This window comes from Mytilus edulis, chromosome 2 (genome assembly GCF_963676685.1).
Source record: "Mytilus edulis chromosome 2, xbMytEdul2.2, whole genome shotgun sequence".
NCBI classification, from domain to species: domain Eukaryota; kingdom Metazoa; phylum Mollusca; class Bivalvia; order Mytilida; family Mytilidae; genus Mytilus; species Mytilus edulis.
The window spans coordinates 40,737,762-40,758,841 of NC_092345.1; the positions used below are offsets into that span (position 1 = coordinate 40,737,762).

The 21,080-nt window shown below is 32.7% G+C and overlaps 1 protein-coding gene across 2 annotated transcripts in view; it reads right to left on the reverse strand.

The window, feature by feature from the left end:
- Positions 1-21,080, reverse strand: part of LOC139510172 (angiotensin-converting enzyme-like) — a 97,590-nt gene that overhangs the window by 34,404 nt on the left and 42,106 nt on the right. For both annotated transcript variants that reach the window (XM_071296527.1, XM_071296528.1), the window contains 5 exons: positions 19,236-19,329; positions 10,953-11,096; positions 9,290-9,579; positions 6,574-6,743; positions 1,079-1,203 (listed from right to left, as the gene is read on the reverse strand). In XM_071296527.1, coding sequence (XP_071152628.1) covers positions 1,079-1,203; positions 6,574-6,743; positions 9,290-9,579; positions 10,953-11,096; positions 19,236-19,329 — 823 coding nt within the window. The remainder of the gene's footprint in view (positions 1-1,078; positions 1,204-6,573; positions 6,744-9,289; positions 9,580-10,952; positions 11,097-19,235; positions 19,330-21,080) is intronic.

A 21,080-nucleotide genomic window follows, 5' to 3' on the forward strand; every position in this document is an offset into this window, starting at 1 on the left:
AGAAATCATATACAAAAAATTACAACACTAGTACTATCGTTTTTCTTTTTTTTTTAATTTAAATTTTTTGTTATTTCAAAACGAAAAACGAACGGATGTAAATATACACAGACACAACAAACAGTGATTTGAAATGGTTTCCTGATATGATATATAGGTATAACGAGGGGTTCCGTTGTAATTACATTCTTTTCCAGTCTTAAATATCTATGTATCATGAAATCATTATTCCCATTATCACTCATGTCTGGGTGTGCATTTATACATTCTGCACTTACTGACGACTTACAAGTTCTTATGTACGTGCAAAGATCATACACACACACAAATGCAATCTTGCATATTGCACAAATACGTCAACAAATATACTATTATACTTAATACAATCATGCCATGTGTATGCAAAATGACAATGATAAACATAAGATAATAAAGGACAACTAGCCGTTACTGACATGTCTGATCCAAACTTCAACTTAACTGATTGAAACATTATGTCTTCATTGTAAAAAAAATAATCGCAATCCGTCTAGTTAGTGGTTGAAAATTATGGCATCATAAATAGTACGAAAAAACTCTAATGCGCTAAAAGGGCAAGTTTAAGAATTTTGCAGTTTTCTTAGCATAGTATTTGAATTTGAAATTGTACATATAACTGTTATACAGGTAAATTTCAAGACTGTTCTAACTTATATTCTAGAATAGAAGGCTTGCAAGGAAAGGTAGAGCTAATAAGTAATTAATGCAGATGATACTATGTGTTCTACTCGAAAACACCAACGATACACAAGTTGATATTGCAAATAGAAAAGAAACTAGGCCCTTTAAAAAAGCGTTGTCAAAGCTATTACACACACTCTTTCAATTTGGAAATAAAACAAAACAAAAGAAAGAGAATTAAAAAAGAATCTATTTAAACAAAACCGTAATGATTCTGTCAAAATTAAACATATCTTTCCATATGACTTTTAGTTCCCATGTAATCTTATAAAGCTAAACAGTTGTCTGAAATTTTAAAAAGTGCATTTTAAAATTTTAAATTCTTTTTTTTTTTGCGTTATGTATAAGAATAAATTACCTGGATTTCCCCCTCTGCGAAAGATGACCGGTTGAATTGCATATGCTAAGAAATATATCAGGTGACCCATTTCGTGGTGTACAGTCAAGAACTGATCAGCTGTAACACTTGTACACTGTTTTATTCTGCAATATTACTTATATATCACAAAATATCAAAATTAAATTTACAGAAGAGTATTTGTTCATATCTATTCACATCTTTGTTTTGTAAATCAGCAATGATTTACCATGAATCAAGCTTAAACTCTTCACACAAAAATATTATTTGATCATTGAATTGAAATGGTTTTTTTTTTTGTAATGAAGACTGAAATACAGTATTATTTTCATAGGACCTTATGTTCACTTTAAGTAGTTGTCTTTCTTAGAATCATGCAAAATGGAAAAATATTGGCACATTAAACACCATAAAACAATTTAACTAGAAGCTCTCAGGAGCCTATGTCACTCACCTGTATCTACTTTGGTTTTGGAAACATGTAAAATAATGTTAATAGCATAAAATAAACAGTAATAGATACACTTATAATGAGTATGGCCAAGTTTGGTTTGATTTGGCACAATAGTTATATTAAAAGCAGGTCATCCCATTGTAGTGCTACAATAGTAACTGAAGACCCTTTTTCATTATTATGTCACCCGATCAACAATGTCGGGTGACATATTGCTTTTTCTCCTAGGTAAATTTTTATTCAAGGTAGATGTCCACTATAGTTAGGTTTCTGATGATTTTGACATTGATCGGAACTACTATGATGCCATGAAAACTAGAGAAAAAACGTCAAAAAACTTAAACTGCTCAAAACTAAATGAAACTTCATAAAAATATTGACTGGCATGTGAAAACTAAGCTGTGGAATTTCCAAATTGATTGCGTTTAATATGAAAACAATGCAAAAAGGTCAAAATGCTCCGAAAACCTTAAAGTACCATTGCCTCCCTAAAAATGGTGGGTCAATTCCATTAAAACCTTGATAAAATTTGCTCTCCCATGAACCAATGTGGCATCTGTCATTATAATTTTTGGAATGGTCTCTGTGACCATGGAAACCAGCAAAAATGTCAAAATTTTCAAAATGCTCCTTCCTTACTGAAACTTCATATGATTGTTAACTGTCAAGTATAGATGAGACTTTCAGAAATGTAAAAGTTAACGGACGACGGACGCCAAATGATGAGAAAAGCTCACTTGGTCCATTGTGCCAGGTGAGCCAAAAAGTGCTGATATATCAACGAAATAGTGTATTTAGTTGATAAACACAATAATACCATTATTTTTGGCTTTAGTTTTGAAAAATTAGCACGTTTTAATTATAGTATATGGATTTTATGATTTTCCTTCTATATTCTATATAAATTATGACATTGAAAATTGAAACAACATCATAATCGGTTACATCCATTAGGAATTATCATTACTGAATTATTTTAAAACAGACATACAAAAATTTAACATATTAACTAAATCATGCACAATTGAAAGTAGAGTGGGTAATGAACACAATACAATTTAAATAAAAATATCTGACAGTCCTGTTCAAAAGGAACCTACTTCCAAGATTTAATCTTTCATTTCTTACAAAATACAGATTGAAATTCCAAAATAATGACCCAAACACAACCGTATATATGTGCAGCTAGATCAGAGAAAGTCATGGAAAACAATTCCAAAGAAATCGACAGATATCTAGCAAAGATTGGCACTTTTGAAAAGTGGTTACTATGCAAATTCAAGCGGACCTTATCCCGATGTAAACATTGAATGTGAAAAGATCGAGAAGGCCGCAAATACATGTCTTAAAAAGGTATAAAAAATAGTAAAAAGATGTTTTCTTTATAAAAATATTTATCTTCAATTTTTTAACCTGCACAAAAAAGAAAAGACCCTTTTTCTATATTTAATGTCCATGTGACAAGAGCATAATGGTTACTGGAACACTTACAATGTGAACAATAAGTATATTTTTGGAAACAAACATGCGAAAGACATTGGTGAAACGAAAGATCTTAAAATTTGTATGTTACAGTACAAGATTTTTTTCATTTTTTTTATCAATATGCAGCAAAGATTGTCATTTTTTAGATTTTATGTTCACAATTTCACAAGCTTCTTATGCAATTATCTCGATTAATACTGACCATAAAACATTATTTATATTTCTGATAACCAAGTTTAACAAATAATTTCTTTAAAATGAACAATTATTATTAGAAATCACTTTCGATGAATGCCGTCACCGGCATTGTTTTATAATTGAGTTTATAATTGAGTTTCTCGACTCTATAATAAGATGATGTAATTCTCGTTTGATCTTTTCCACTAGATTTCCAGTTTAGTTTATTTATATTCGTTTTCTAAATTAGATTTCATCACTTAGAGATATCAGAGTAATACTTGCAATGTGATATAGTCAATTAATTACTTTTAACAAATGAACTTTCAGTTTATCTCTTTCTCCCGGTAATAAACTTTTCATAATAAAACATGTCATTTAGGGAAAACGGTACTTTTACATTCTCCTATCATTAGTTGGCCTGTTGTGTACCCAAGGTAGATGAAGGAATTCAATAGTTATCAAAGGTACCAGATTTATAATTTAATACGCCAGACGCGCGATTCATATACATAAGACTCATCAGTGACGCTCAGATCAAAATAGTTATAAAGCCAAACAAGTACAAAGTTGAAGAGCATATATAGTCAACTTAGGAGCGTTGTGATTGGATGTGAGGTACAATCTATTTTTCTATATATATCTATGAATAACTGCAGTGTGTATATTTACAATAAAATTCTGAAACCTATTGAAATATTTTCTAGAGAATTATTCGAAAAGACTTCTAAAATTTCATAAATTTGGTGTAAAATGACGGTGGGCGTGGAAAACATAAACAATCTCCGTGGGAAGTTGGTCATGATACTATTTGGCTTCAATTTTCAAAACCAAATTATAAAGTACTAACACCAAACATAACTTTTTTATCCAGGTTTTTATTATAAAAAGTGGTAAATTTAGAAAATGTTAGTATTGTCGCCTATGGCAGTATTAATAGTACAGCGATCTATACAACAATACATACAACGTTTAAACATTTTGGAAAGGAGTATCACTATTCCCGTCATCTACTTTTTGCGATCACGTCTCAAAAAAGAGGATGAGGCGAGACTTAGGTATTACTCAAAAGTTACATGATACAACTAAAATTGAACCACGAAATGTTTTATTCTACTCCTGGCTTTCTAATTCATTAAGCCAACTGTTTTATACATGTCAAATTGTATTTAATTTTCCACACATTTGATTTACAAAAATAAAATGGTTAAGTAATTTTCGTTTTCCTATATGCATGGCAATATTTTGTGTTTATTTACCATAAAATTTTACAAAAGCGAGATTTAAATGTCACATGTTCCCCAAAATTTGGTTCAAAGTAGAAATTCAATTATCTTGAGTGAAACCTTTTCTGAAACTATTTATATCTTTCGCCTATTTGTTTTTCGTAAAATTTAATCTCAAAGTTTGTGCAACAAAAAGTTAAAAAAAAAAATGATTTCCAAACCAATGTATGCCATGGATATGAAAATATGGACATTCATACTGAAAACAGCCCATAATGCATAACTTATACAATCTTGATGTTCCTGTTAACCCACTACGTAAAATTTTAACTAAAAGGATAATTTTTTTATAAATATGGTGACACCATTTTTTTTAATGTAGTTGCTAAGGAAATTTGGATAACCATATGGTGACAGTTTGCAATTTTGGTTATCTGTGTTCATGCATAAACATTTTAAAGTGTACAAAAAAATGAATATACGTGATTTTTAAACACATTCTCAATTTTATAGTATAGAAATGTTATTTCTGCGTGTATTTGTTTCAACATATGTAAAACTTGAATGTGAAGTAAGAGTTTTCGGTTTCTTTGAATTTTATTCTCTCAAGTTAACTATTGATAGTTGTTGACATATGCATACTATTTTGATATCTTTCAGATAAATTAAGTAAATGACAATGGATTACGCTGCGCAAATTGTCAATTTTTTTTTCCCAAAAAGTAATATAATGTCATACTGTGAGATATTAGTTTCACAATATTTGTCAATGATAATTATCATTAATAATGAGTTATGAAGGTCTGGATAGGAGATCCTTCATTTCTGTATTCTTTTGTCTTTGATACCATTTTTCTCAATTATCTGTACTTCTTGTCCATGATTCTCTATTCTTTATATTTTTGCCCATTTTTCTCTATTCTTTATTTTTTCTCCTATTTTTGTCTTTTCTTTATTTTTTCTCATATTTTTCTTTATTCTTTATATGTTTGTTCATTATTCATAAATAACTAGCCCCATCCACACCCTCTGTTATGCGCCTATAATAAATGCACTTTATTGTGAATCATCTAACTTGTTGTTGAAATCTCACTTGACAGGGATGTTTTATACAAATTATTAAAAAAAACTCACACTTGTTTTGCCGTGAGGAAAGTTTTACTTTGAATGTATATATAGGTGAAAAAATGTAAAAAAAGTAATGCAAATCAAAATCTTAGTTTATCAGTATGCCACGCTTTGCAGGATTCTTAGAAAGACTACTATGTAAGTGTTTGTAACGTTGATTCTTGAGTATTATAGACACACTTATGTTTGCTATGAATGCCATAATCCTTTATCAATGTTTGATGGTTGCTACATATACATATTTGTTGGAAATGCTGTTGGTTTGGTTATTCATTAGTATGTACATGTTTTTGAACATGAATGATACATGTTATACTAGAGATTCATGAAATATGCATATTATTATAAATGAATGCATGGTGTTAATGAAACATTTTGCACCAACGCATTGCATTTGTCAAAGATGTCCGCCTCTTAATATTACAGGCTATAACTTATAAACAAAATAGTAAATAATATGACCGACAATTAAAACTGGTCAGCAGAGTCACTAGATCCTTTCTTAATTCTTAAATATTTGAAAATAGCATTAGTATGCATAGTATGCGGTACATGTCTTCAATGAAGGCACAGGCCACATTGCGTGAAGCTGCCTCGAGTTGAGAAGCTAGAGTTTTCCGACAGGTAAAATAAAAAAGACGTTATTGTTTTTTTAAGTAATTTCATATTAAGACTACAGCATACCGGTATATAAATGACTAATGTTAAACCAATTCAACAGCATTTATTTCGAATACATAATAATATTATATTGCTAAAACAAGTACCATTTTAAATGCTAACATTGTGTTATCTGAAGTAATGAAATCACGACTCTACTAAAGATAATTGTTTACAAATAACAAGGTGTGTCAGTTAGGTGAGCTGTTTTTTACTTTTAGTATTCAAGAAAAGTTTTATTCGTTGCAACTATTCCAAATAAGAATTTGTTTGAAATCGTTCTTTAACACACTAGATGTATGTACACCAATCATTATCTATTTTAATAACTTGATACATTATAAAAGATAGTAAATGATGTTTACCTTACATCTTCCCCATCATAAAAATCCCAGGCTGAAGCATGACATACAACATCTCGATTGGCAGGCTTTTCTAACATAGATTTATTCCAGAAACTTGTAGGCATCTTGTCTAATCCGATAGAGGTGAAAAACTCCTCAGCCACTCGATACATATGGGTAACATTATAACCCTGTAATCGGACAATTTCTGATAAAAGATATATTTAGTCAAATTTTTAATGTATTTTTACCTAAGTGCATAATTACGCAAATCAATAAGATTGGTATGGAAATGTGGAATATGTAAAAAAAAAAAAAAAAAAAAACACACAAAAAAAAACAACAACACCCGACCAGAGTGCAGAAAACTGTAATTAGGCTACCAAATGGTCTTCAGCTGGTCCCTAAACGAAAGTGTGTACATTCAAAAATGGGCATTCAAAAATTCAGAATGTGAATATATATGTTCAAACTCTTTTAGGTCATTTTTTAGTAGCAATAAACAAAAAAACTATGTTAATTGGACATGCTTTGATACTATATATGCCCTTGAATTTTTACTAGATAACATATTTGTTCGCTTTGGGGATTCCGTATATCGTCAGATTATCGGAATTGCAATAGGGAATAACTGTGCACCACTTTTTGCGGACCTGTTTTTGTATTGTTATGAGTTACAATTTATGACAAAAATAAGCAAAGACCCATCAAAACAACATCTGATAAACAAATTTAATAATACTTTTAGATATTTGGATGATATTTTGGCTCTCAATAATGACGACTTCAGTATGTATATTAATGAAATTTATCCTGTTGAACTTACTTTAAATAAAGCTAATACTAACAATGACCACTGCCCTTTTCTCGATCTGGATATCTATATCACTAATGGAAAGCTGAATACTAAAATTTATGATAAAAGGGATGATTTTTCATTTCCTATCGTTAATTATCCGTTTTTAGATGGTGACGTTCCCTTGTCACCATCTTACGGTGTTTATATATCTCAACTTGTACGATTCGCTCGTGTATGTAACAATGATTTTGATTTTAACGAGAGAAATTTATGTATTACTGAAAAATTATTACACCAGGGTTTTCGATATCACAAACTAGTCAAAACATTTACTAAATTTTATCATCAGTATAAAGACATCATTCGTAAATATAGCTCAACATGCAGACTTCTAATACGTTCAGGTATTTCACATCCATTTTTTTATGGAAATATTCTTTATAAAGCACAAAGGTGTCATTATTCACCTCAGAAACTTACAAAACCTTTAAATAGACTTATTAAGAAGGGATATAATTACGATACTGTTGTCAAGTCATTAAAGATTACATATTTTGGCGTTCATATTGAGTCACTGATAAGGTCTTTGCATCGGAACTAAACACATTTATTCTAAAAACAGTTCTTGGCATGACACGGGTTATGTTCTTCTCATATATGTTATGATGATATGATACTAAACCCCTAACGGGAAGGATTGTGCCTGATGTTCATATGATGAAATCATAATCTTTCAGTCAGTTTAATTGAAGTCTGGAGCTGGCATGTCAGTTAACTGCTAGTAGTTATTTATGTATTATTGTCATTTTGTTTATTTTCTTTGGTTACATCTTCTGACATCAGACTCGGACTGAATTTTAATGTGCGTATTGTTATGCGTTTACTTTTCTACATTGGTTAGAGGTATGGGGGAGGGTTGAGATCTCACAAACATGTTTAACCCCGCCGCATTTTTGCGCCTGTCCCAAGTCAGGAGCCTCTGGCCTTTGTTAGTCTTGTATTATTTTAATTTTAGTTTCTTGTGTACAATTTGGAAATTAGTATGGCGTTCATGGTCACTGGACTAGTATATATTTGTTTAGGGGCCAGCTGAAGGACGCCTCCGGGTGCGGGAATTTCTCGCTACATTGAAGACCTGTTGGTGACCCTCTGCTGTTGTTTTTTAATTGGTCGGGTTGTTGTCTCTTTGACACATTCTCAATTTTACAAGTGCAGTGAAAATGGCCGTCACACTAATCTCTGAAACAAATGTGTTACTACGGTTTTAGCTGATTGCTGTTTTGTTTAGCTTTTTTGGTATCGATACTTTCACGTGTAGTTGATAGAAAATCTTTTTACTCGTCCAAACTAAGAAAGAAGAGCTTGAAGTTGTATGTTTCAAAGAAAGAGTTTGTTACCATCAGTTGTCTGTTCAGTTACCGAGTTTGTAATAATATGAGCAACACGATAGATGCCACATGTGGAACAGGATCTGCTTACCCTTCCGGAGCACCTGAGATAACCCCTAGTTTTTGTTGGGGTTCGTGTCGCTTAGTCTTTTGTTTTCTATGTTGTGTCTTGTGTACTATTATTTGTCTGTTTGTCTGTTTCAGTTTGTTTTCGATTTAGGAGTTTGAATGTCACTCTGGTATCTTTCGCCCCTCTTTAATGGACTATATGTTACGTTCTAAAGTTTTTTTTATTTTTTATTTAACTGTTTCAACGATCTTGGTTTGTTAAGTGTATAAGGGTTACAGCATGTATGTTGTTGGTTTCTGCTGTACAAAAAAAAATGGGGGCAAAAAAACTCTTGAAATATTTTGATTTAGTATGAACAGTAACTGACATGTTTAATTTTGGTTAATGAGATTTGGATGTTTCATTCCGGTGACATAAATAATAATAAAAAAAACCTAAAAATCCCAAAACCTGATTCTCCTTGCAGAAACTTTTTCTTACCTTATCCTTCATTTTCTGAGTTATATCAACACTTATAGCATTTGGATATGGCGTAAGTAAGTCGTAAATATTGCTCCAGCTTTGGGACCACATATTGCCTAATAGATGGGCCGGAATATGTCCCGTGTCGGGAAACAATGCCGTTCCATATTTATTTTTTAGCTTGTGTCTAACATAGGCATGCAATTGTTCATATAGAGGTAGTAACTCATCATAAAGTTTTTTAACATCTGATTCAAATGTTGAAGCTTCATACCAAGACCGCCAGTATTCGCCAGTGTCATTAAAGCCTGCAAGTAAAAAGATAAATAATTGTAACGACACTTTAAGTTGTCTTCTAAGTAGCCAAAAAAATATATTTCTACTTCTATCGCTCCTCTTCGTATATAAATATTTTTAAGTACACATGGTGACACAATTTCAGGCCATCTACCATTTATACAACTGTTTCATATGCCTGTTTACTTATTTTCTTATTTTATGCAGAACCACCCTGCTTCTATAAGAAACTACAGTGAAGATGATAATATTAAAATACAGGTGATAGGTATTTTAAGACAGTTCGTATTCCAATGGGTACTATTTATGCAGATCTTCTTGTCGACTATTTTTTGTACTCGTATGAAGCAGAATTCATTCAGAACCTTCTAAAAAGACAAAAAGAAAAAGCACTTGCAAAATTTTTGTATTTTAATTTCAGACATATTGATAATAACAATAACCTATATTTCAGTCAGTACCTGCATTTCATATATCCTATCCCAATGAATTTAAAATAAAGGATACTAATGATACAAGAAGGACTGCTTTATACCTTGATCTTTTCCTCAATATTGGCACAGATGGACGACTACACACTTATGACAAACGGTATGTATTCAACTTCCAAATTATCAATTTCCAATTTCTCAGCAGTAATTTACTCTCTGCTACGTCGTATGGTGTTTACATGTTTCAATTTATTACTTATGCTCCGGCATGATCACATCATACGGACTTCAATTATAGGAGGGTGCTTCTTACGCAGAAACCGCTCCAACAGAGTTACGAGGAGGACAGATAAAAAAAATGGCTCTCCATAAATTATATGGACACCATCAAGAGTTGGTTGATCGATACGATGTTTCTGTGTCTAAACTAACTAATGACAGTTTTACCACGTCTGAGATTGTGGTTAAATATTTACGTCTGTATTCTAAGTACCGAACGTTACCTATTCCCGAATATGACTGTTTTTATTAAAGGGACATTCCTCTAAATAGAGAAACCACGCCCCTTCGGTCATCAACATGTAAAAAAGTCTGTTAACGACCGGTTTTCTGGTTTCTTTTTATCTGTTAAAAACCGATAGAAATAATTACTGAAGAATAAAGAATGTCATGTGGCCCCTTAAAATCCAAGAAGAGAAGCTAATTTTGGAAAAAAAATTAATAAAAACAACCGTAAAGCAGACCTATCTGATTTCTTAATCGAAAATAAACTCAAATACATTAAATGCACGCATAGCTGCATTGTAGGATCATTGATTGACAGGACAAAGCGATAATTGACAATAGTTTGTCTTTAGAAACGCAGCTTTTTTATATCTAAAGCTATTCGACACAGCTTTTAAGCTTTATTACTTCATGTGAATCGAGTATGAATGAATATTTATTCTACTAACCACTAAATTTTATCATTTCATTCATGACATTGACAAATTCCGTGTATTTGGTCCTCATTTTTTTCCCCGTTTGGTCACGCCATCCTTTCCATGCAGCTAAAAGTTCATTTGGATTGCGACTGTTTGCCATCATATCAGTAAGACCTAAAACATTAGGATTAAATTCGTGAAAATCAAGCTGAGATTGTGTACATAAAGGCATCAGTAGTATACCGCTGTTCAAGTAACACACATAAAGATGTATTTTCAACAGCGAATTACATTAGGTATTGTTGTTGGTTAATTCTTCATGTCAATAAATATTTTTCAACTTCATGAAATACACAATTATTCAAAATGGCATCTTAATTCAAAATGGCGCCGTAAAAAAAATCAAAGTTTGAAGGTATTTATATATATTTAATATCAATAATATATGATACCATACACAATGGAGTCTCTGACAAGCTCTAAATTTGCAGTTGTGGTTAATATTTACATGACTTCCGAAAATGTATCGATTAAACCTTACTAAGATACAAGACAAGTATGATATTTTGATGGGAGCGAAAATAAAAATGGTGCATCAAAAATAATTATTTGGCAGAACAACTTTAAAGATCACATTCAAATAATTGATAAGAAAATAAGATTCAAATATATGAAATCAAATAAAGCACAGTTTTCCTCTAACAGTCCGGTGAGCGGTTACGTAATGCTTTCGTACTGCTACAGTGGATTCGTTGTTAACATTACACTGCAGCTTTTGCAAGCACTGGCCTGAATGTCCCTCATATATCATAAAGTTTTTGCTAACCAGATGAATCTGGTGATGGCATACCAGGATTTGCGACTAACAAATACCCCCAAACACGACTAACTTGGAAAGCTGCACGTTTCCTGTGTAATAGTAGTGCATCTCGTGTCGGTTATATATTGTCAATTGTTCTTGTCTTCTGTGTGAATGTTTTTTTCTATATTCACTCACTTCATTAAATGAACTAGACCGACCACACAGAAGCACAACATACCCTTCTTTAACTTGTATTACTTTCAGTATTTCCAAAAATACTTCTTATGATTCTTAATATATGGACCATGTGTCCAAAGCTGATTTCTTATTCTTCTTAAGGCGAAGTGTACGTAATTGCACGCCCCTAGCGGAATACGGGATTAATAACGTTCGACGTTAGTTACGCAAGTTATCTCCCTTACTCCAAGAAAGGACAAACGAAATAGAAACTACTTCGTGCGGAAATCAAAAGCATTCTATTGTTTCGTGCAGCCTGACTTTAATACCAGTTGACTGTTTTTGTTTTAGACGCGTGGGACATGGAAGGCATTTCGTGTAAAACTTATATTAAAATGATATCAACAGATTGTAAAAACGCCTCACAACAGAATTATAAACAAATAAACATGTGACAATTCTGCTTCTATTGATATCAAATTAATTAAAATGAACCAACAATATCGTTTTAAAAGCCGTAGTTTTGAACGAAAACACATAGTACTCAACATAAAGTTTTAGGGTACGAATAATTAATGAATGACATGTGAAATTAATTATTAGATTAAAACGTTGACATGTTCGTATTTTGTGCAAATGAAAATTTTAGGACATGATTTATATCCCTTTTAAAAAAAAAAGACGATACCAAGAGAATATAATTTGACCACTAGTGCAACACTTACAAGTCGGAAGAACAAAGACGAAAAATAAACAAATTAGGCCCCAAAAAAATACTCAGTAAACTAAAAAGTGATCACTCTAAACATTTATCTTAGAATAAGTAACAAGAGTGCACATGCTGAAATGTCTCGCCTTCTATACTAATCATTGATATTATGTTGATAGTCCTAAGTATAAAGCTAAGCTTTATTACAACTGTCACATAAACTTAACATTAATCAAGATAACTTAACAGAGACCAATGAAACTTGAAAATGAGGTCAAGGTCAGATGAACCATGTCAGGCAGACATGTACAGCTAACAATGCTTCAATACAACATATATAGTTGACCCATTACTTATAGTTTAAGAAAAATAGACCAAAACACGAAAACTTAACACTGTGCAATGAACCGTGAAAATGAGGTCACGGTCAAATAAAACCTGCGCGACTGACATAAAGATCCAAAATATTTCCATACACCAAATATAGTTGACCTATGGCATATAGTATTAGATAAAAAGACCAAAACTCAAAAACTTAACTTTGACCACTGAACCATGAAAATGAGGTCAAGGTCACATGACATCTGCCCGCTAGACATGTACACTTTACAATCATTCCATACAACAAATATAGTAGACCTATTGCATATAGTATGAGAAAAACAGACCAAAACACAAAAATTTAACTATAACCACTGAACCATGAAAATGAGGTCAAGGTCAGATGACACCTGCCAGTTGGACATGTACACCTTACAGTCCTTCCATACACCGAATATACTAGCCCTATTGCTTATAGTATCTGAGATATGGACTTGACCACCAAAACTTAACCTTGTTCACTGATCCATAAAATGAGGTCGAGGTCAAGTGAAAACTGTCTGACAGACACGAGGACCTTGCAAGGTACGCACATATCAAATATAGTTATCCTATTACTTATAATCAGAGAGAATTCCACATTACAAAAAAAATTAACTTTTTTTTTTCAAGTGGTCACTGAACCATGAAAATGAGGTCAAGGACATTGGACATGTGACTGACGGAAACTTCGTAACATGAAGCATATATATACAAAGTATGAAGCATCCAGGTCTTCCACCTTCTAAAATATCAAGCTTTTAAGAAGTGAGCTAACGCCGCCGCCGGATCACTATCCCTATGTCGAGCTTTCTGCAACAAAAGTTGCAGGCTCGACAAAAACTATGTCATTCAACTCCCAGTTTTGAACTTTTTCTACATGTGCAGAAAATAAACACGTGTCTTCTATTCCGAAATTGAAAGTACAAATACATGTAAGATAAAAATATAACACGTCATTTCTTCTTTATCAAATTCAAATTTCGAAGAGATAGCAAAATTTGTTTTTTTTTTTTATTGTGCCTGTGTGCATCATTTCAAATTAGAGAATGTAATTTTGAAGTAACATTTTATTCTCAAGTCTCAATTCAAGATTATGAATGAGTAGAATATATTATTACGGTTAAAGAAAAGAGGCCAAGAAAGTTTTGTGACACTTGTAACTGCAATTTAGTGTTTAGTGGAATGAGAGGTGAAATGAGTTAAGACTTTTACATTTCGATAGCATTTTAAAGATTTTTTTTAATTTAACCGAAGTCTACTGCAAGGGATGTAAACGACCTTAATGATTATCCAGGAAGATCTCGCACTCGGTCAGCTCTGCTTATACCTATAGTTCATGATAATACAAGAATTGGAAAGCCTGTGGTGTACTAGTCCCCCCCCAAACAAAAAAAAATATCCGATAAAAATCGCTGAATGTAAATTATTTTAAACTCCAAAGTCTTGTATTATTGGACTAATGGTTTACTGGTTGTTATTCACTTTGGTTCAAGTCTGTCACTTCACAACATGGTATTTGTTTTTCGTAACTATTTTTTTTTATGAATAAGGCCGTTGATTTTCTCGTTTGAAATTTTTCGCATTTTTCATGTCGGAGTATGTTGTGGCCTACACATTATGCTTTTGTCTCTTTAATTGTTGAAAACAGTATGGTTGTTTATATATAAAAAAGAAGATGTGGTATGATTGCCAATGAGACAAATATCCACAAAAGACCAAATTGACACAGACATTAACAACTATAGGTCACCGTACGGCCTTCAACAATGAGCAAAGCCCATACCGCATAGTTATTGCTTACATCTACTTCATTTAACCAGTGGCGGGTAGTTGTCCCATTGGACAAATAATGCATGGAACTAACAAATATTTTCTTATGTTACTGAAACTTCATTCAGCAAAAAATACATCATTCTTTCATTTAGTTAAAAAAAAAGGGAAAGTGATCGAGACAGGAAATTTTGTAAAATAAAATATGTTTTGGCAGAGATGCGTCATGAGCATGTGTGTAAACAAGGCTTATAAAATAAGTTTATAATGTAGACTGTGTGCAAATCCTCAGATTAACAACATGCAGAATGACGAACATGAAAATATGCAGAAAAAATAGGTCTACTTTTTTAAATACAAACACGCAGAAGTAAGATTGAAAACGAGGTGTATACCCGATCAATTCATTCTGACAACACTGTGTTAACCGGAACAAATTCAAACTCGATATTTGATATCTTATGAATGAATTAAACAATCTATGCAAGCATTAAAAAAAGGTTCGGAAATCACTCTATTATAGAAAAGATGAAATTAAAGTCTACGGTAAATTTCTTTTATTTGCGGTAAATTTATTTACAAATTTGCATTGCATTTCCTTTTGCGACAGAAATATTCTTTAAAATTAGTTAGTTTATTTCCTTATCAATTTATTACGCTAGATCATTTGTAAAACATAGGAAGATTAATAATACACACGCACTACATTGCTACGACATTGTACGGTATAATAGAGTTACGACGTAGATGTCTCGGCGACGTTACTGTAGACAATGACGTCGCCGTATAATTTTAATGTGCCGGCCAAAAAAAAAAAAACTTCAACAAGGAGTAGCGTAAAAACTAGCACGGTTGCTAAGGACTTTCTTTGCACCGATGGATTCGTCTTTAATTTTTGAATCGTATATCAATCTAAAAAAAAAAATTTTGACCAACAAAATAGAAAATCTTGATAATGTAAAAATATCTGCTAATTTTGATGATTTTCCCTATATATCCTTTTTATTTTTGGATTGTCATGCTGTTAATTTCAACGGCTCGTATCTCAAAAACGAAAACGGTTACCCCCTTTTTTATTTTACTTTCTGATGTAATTTTACAAACAGAATTCATATGTCCATTCTCAATTTTAATTTTATTCATATGTGAAATTTAAAAAAAATCCATTGTGTAGTTTAATTACATACACTTCGCCTTAAAAAAAATACCTGACACTGTGTCACAGTCAGTGAAGGCATTGAACAATGGTAAGTCTTTCTATTTCAATATTCCTTGAGCAAGTCATAATCAAAAAACTGAAATATCAGTTAAGTCTCTGAAAACGGATTTCAAAGTTTTATTAGTTTCCACAAAAATAGTAATATTTTCATAATTATTTTCCAACATATTCATTAAAGCCCTAGCAAATATTCATCTACCAAGTGCTCAGGCTACACGACCATCTGTTTTAACACACGCTTTATTTTCCTCGTGGTCTTGGTCAATAGCCATATCAGAAAATTTCTTTTCTGTCTAGTTAACAACAGAATTTCAGTCAAGGAATGCTCTATGAATTTCTTGTTTCGATGTCGATAAATAAAATTACTCACTCACTCTCCCTCACTCTATTCTCTCGCTCACTCTACTCTCTCGCTCGCTCACTCACTCACTTAACAACACAATTTCAGTCAAGGAATGATCTATATATATACGAATTTCTTGTTTCGATGTCGATAAATAAAGCATATCACGTTAATGAATTGGCACCATCGTGAATAGTTGGTGAGCTTCAAAGCAAATAACCAAGGGATAATTCTCGCGAGAGCTTCTAGATATACAAAGAAGGTAGTCTCAGATTTATAGACCTTATAAATGCCAATACTGTCAATTTAAATCACAGGTTAACATACCATAATTTAAAATATAGAGATTCTTTAGATCTTTCGAAACACCACCTTTATTCTTAGATCACCTTACTATCACTCAAAGAATATATGAACCGGCAGTAAGTGGTTGACAATAAACAGTAAAGTCTGCATGCTATAACTTAGTGTGCTCTACATGATTTTGTAAGTTGAGAAACCCTCAAGAACGAATCTACTGTACCGGATGATGTAACGTGGGCAAATACTAAAACACTAGTCCATCCACAAATAGTATCTCCAAGCCAACTTTTACATCCGGGGCCAGTTCCATTGTATTAGTGATGCTCCTTTGAAAAATGGTTGGTCAAAATCCGCAAGGGGAGTTTTATCTCAATTTAGCTTTCTTACTGCGATTCGAAAAAATTCCAATGAATGTCGTCTCATGGCAATAGATTTAGCTTGCTAGTGAAACAGAGATAGAAAGCAGATTTTGCAGGTAGTTTATTCCCATCTGAAAACCATAAAGCATGATAAGTGGACCATGAAATGGATGTCCTTAGTGCTGCCTTAACACTTAAATTATCTACTGATGTTTGGACCATTCTAGTTCCCCAGAATGAACACAAATCAATTGATAGTTTTCTTTCCACTGGTATATCTGGTTTGCTGTATCTTAATACAGCTGTTGGAAGAATCGATTACTTTTTTGGTTAATTTTTACCTGAGGGTATCACCAGCCCAGTAGTCAGCACTTCTATGTTGACATGAGTTATCATTGATATGTTCATAATAATAAATTACCCGTTATCAAAATTTAGAATTTTTGAAATACAAAGGCTTTTCTACCTCAGGAATAGATAACCTAAGCTGTAGTTGGCAAAACGTTTAGGATTTTTTGGACCTCAATGCTCTTCAACTTCATACTTTATTTGGCCTTTTCAACATTTTGAGATTCGAGCGTCACTGATGTGTCTTTTGTAGACGAAACGCGCGTCTGGCGTAAATATGAAATTTTAATCCTGGTATCTATGATGAGTTTATTTACAACCACTGGGCCGATGTCACTGCTGGTGGAGATTTATTTCCCCGAGGGTATCACCAGCCCAGTAGTCAGCACTTCTATGTTGACATGAGTTATCATTGATATGTTCATAATAATAAATTACCCGTTATCAAAATTTAGAATTTTTGAAATACAAAGGCTTTTCTACCTCAGGAATAGATAACCTTAGCTGTATTTGGCAAAACTTTTAGGATTTTTTGGACCTCAATGCCCTTCAACTTCATACTTTATTTGGCCTTTTCAATATTTTGAGATTCGAGCGTCACTGATGTGTCTTTTGTAGACGAAACGCGCGTCTGGCGTAAATATGAAATTTTAATCCTGGTTTCTATGATGAGTTTATTTACCTTATTCGTTACGTATTTGACATAACTTTTTTGGAAATCCGGCTATTTTTTATTTTTTTTATTTGGCTATCAGAACTGTATTTGAACGAAACTTACATCACCGTTATCAAATTAAGCCTGCTATCTTTGGTGTGTTTTTACAACCACTAGATTGAAATCACTGCTGGTTAACATTTTGTCCCTATTAAAGTATTCAGCACATGTCTGCTGACAAAAATTATTATTGATGAGTTTGTTTTGTTTCTGTAAATTTCCTGTTTATGATACACGAATTATTCTAACCTGCACTATTGTTAATAAGTTCATAAGTCCAATATATCGACCAGTTAGGCGTAATACATGAAACTTTGCACATTGTTAGTAATGATGTTAATGAACACTTTTGAATCTGAAGCCATTTCAATCCTTTATGGTCGGCATTTTAAAATAGCCGCCAAGTAGTCAAGAGTCTAATTCCGATACATTGGTAAATTTAAAGTAAAGGCATAACACTTGCTACAGTGTTAGTTATGGTTATAATGAACATTTTTACTATATGTGGACATTTATGAAAATCTTTAGAAGTTTCTGTACCCAAGTAAATGCTTTCTTTGGAAAAAAATGTTTGGTCATGCTGATTCAGTTTGGACCCAACATTCAGGATCGTTCATATTCTTACTCAAACTACTTTTTTTGAAAGTGGCAGCCATTTTGGATTTTTTAAAGATGGGTTCATTTCTAAACATTTTTATAAGAATAAAAACTACCACTTTTCAAAGGTGTATGCTTTTACTATAGAGTGATTAGTTATACCAATATATTGAATAAGTCTCTTGCTTTTGGCGGCCATTTTGTGTTTGACGGCAATTTTGGACATTTTTTAGATTGCTCCATAACTAAAAATGTTTTTTTTTAGCATAATGACTGCCACTGTGCAAAGTTTTATGCTTTTACTATAAAGGGTTCAATCAAACCAATATATAGGAGATAGCCTCTTGACAAATGGCGGCCATTTGGAATTTTTCAGATGGCTCCATATCCCTAAATATTTAGTATCATTATATCAATGTGCAAAGCTTCATGCTTTTACCATAAAGTGATCAGTTGTGCCAAAATATTGGACTTAGCCGCTGGACCATAAGTTAATCGACCGAAATGAAGGATAGAAAATTTCCTGCCACTGGATAATGCGGGTAATACTGGTTAGGCCAGACATTTTGTCCTACAACATAATGCTGCTGAAGTAAAAACATAATTACCTGGTTCTAGTTCCAAACAGCCTTTTCCAAACTCTGTAAGGCAAACTTTTCCTGTACTGTAAATGCCCGTTAATTCTGCCTCCAGGTTCGATTTCTATAGGGAATATTAAGAAAATGAAATAGTCTGAAAACCCCGAAAAGAAAAAAAAAGAAATTATCTTCATTTTTTTTTTTAAATCTCTCCGGAGTAAAATTGCACTATATATATTGGTGTCTTGGCTTTTTTGTTCAGATCACAGGATATAGAATTCACTGGTTATCTTGGTCCTAATGTCTGATTTATATAGAATCCGTCGAAATATTTACTTTGTTAGTCAGCGTTATACTTCAGTATACCTAAGCTTAGGAGTTGTGATTTAATTAAAAACGCAGGGCGTGGAAATATTCACGTTGCGCAACTCAGTTTGTGAAATGCTTTTTAAGTTTGATCTTATTTTACTTGCACAACTTCAATAATTAAATGCGTTACTTTTTTCAATAGGTTTTAACTATAGTATTTTAAAATGTATGGACTTTTTCATATTGGCCCTGTAACTTGCCCGAGGTATAAGTAATGCCCAAGGATGGTTGTCATGACCCTGAAGCAACACCGAGGGCATAACAACTGTCCGATGCCATTATCAATACCAAGGACAAATATAAAAAAAAGTCCATATATTGATACTTTTATCAACTAACTTCATTCAAGAACAGGCTTCGCGTCTAAATACAGCTAATCACTTATGTTGTACTGTTATACCACTGTCCCAGGTTAGAGGAGGGTTGGGATCCCGCTAACATGTTTAACCTCGCCACATTATTTATGTATGTGCCTGTCCGAAGTCAGGTGGTTGTCGTTTGTTTATGTGTTACATATTTGTTTTTCGTTCATTTTTTTATTCAAATAAGGCCGTTAGTTTTCTCGTTTGAATTGTTTTATATTGTCATATGGGGGCCTTTTATAGCTGACTATGCGGTATGGGCTTTGCTTATTGTTGAAGGTCGTACGCTGACCTATAGTTGTTAATGTCTGTATCATTTTGGTCTCTTGTGGACAGTTGTCTCATTGGCAATCATACCACATCTTCTTTTTTTATAATCACGAATCTATGATAGAGCATATACACGGCTGGTAATCTACACACGCAGAACATTTGGTTCTGCAATAAAAACCGTGAGAGGATTTTCCGGTTGTGCTTGAGTGGAGTAATTGTCACCGCTTCAAAGGGTATGTACATTTCTAAATCTAAATTTTCTTATTCAACTGATCAAAATATTGAAAATCGGAGAATGTCATGCTGTGGTGAATACTTTAACGAAGAGATACATGTATCATTTACTGTTGTACGTAGAGTTGAACTCCTACAAAATCAGTTGCCCCACGAGAAATTGCCTAAAAAGTGACATTTCAATTTGAAATGGTTCTATTTACAGACCTACAAGTTCAAATTTAGTTTTTTTTCGGGCAATGGGTATGGATGTTGTTTTTGGCGGCGTGTGTGCTGTCCTGTGTTGATGGACGTCTTAATAATTTCAAAAACAACATTTTTCCGTGAAGTCATGCGTGAGGGGATCGGTTCTGATTGAGGACATCGTGAATGCGTGAGGGGAAGTACAAACATTTTTTTTTAATCTTTGGCTTTGTGACTTTTGTTGACTCAATAAATGTGACCAATGCTGATTAAAAGCACAGATTTATCCTTATACTTTAATAGATGTAAACTGATCACTGATTCAATGAAATCAAACTATTAACTGTTTGTTCAATTTCAGAAAATGCCATTGTTCAAAGGAAAAAGGAAAAGAGGACTGAAATTGACTCTCTACAAAAAGCCATGGAGATACAAGTTATCCCCGCCCTCGAAG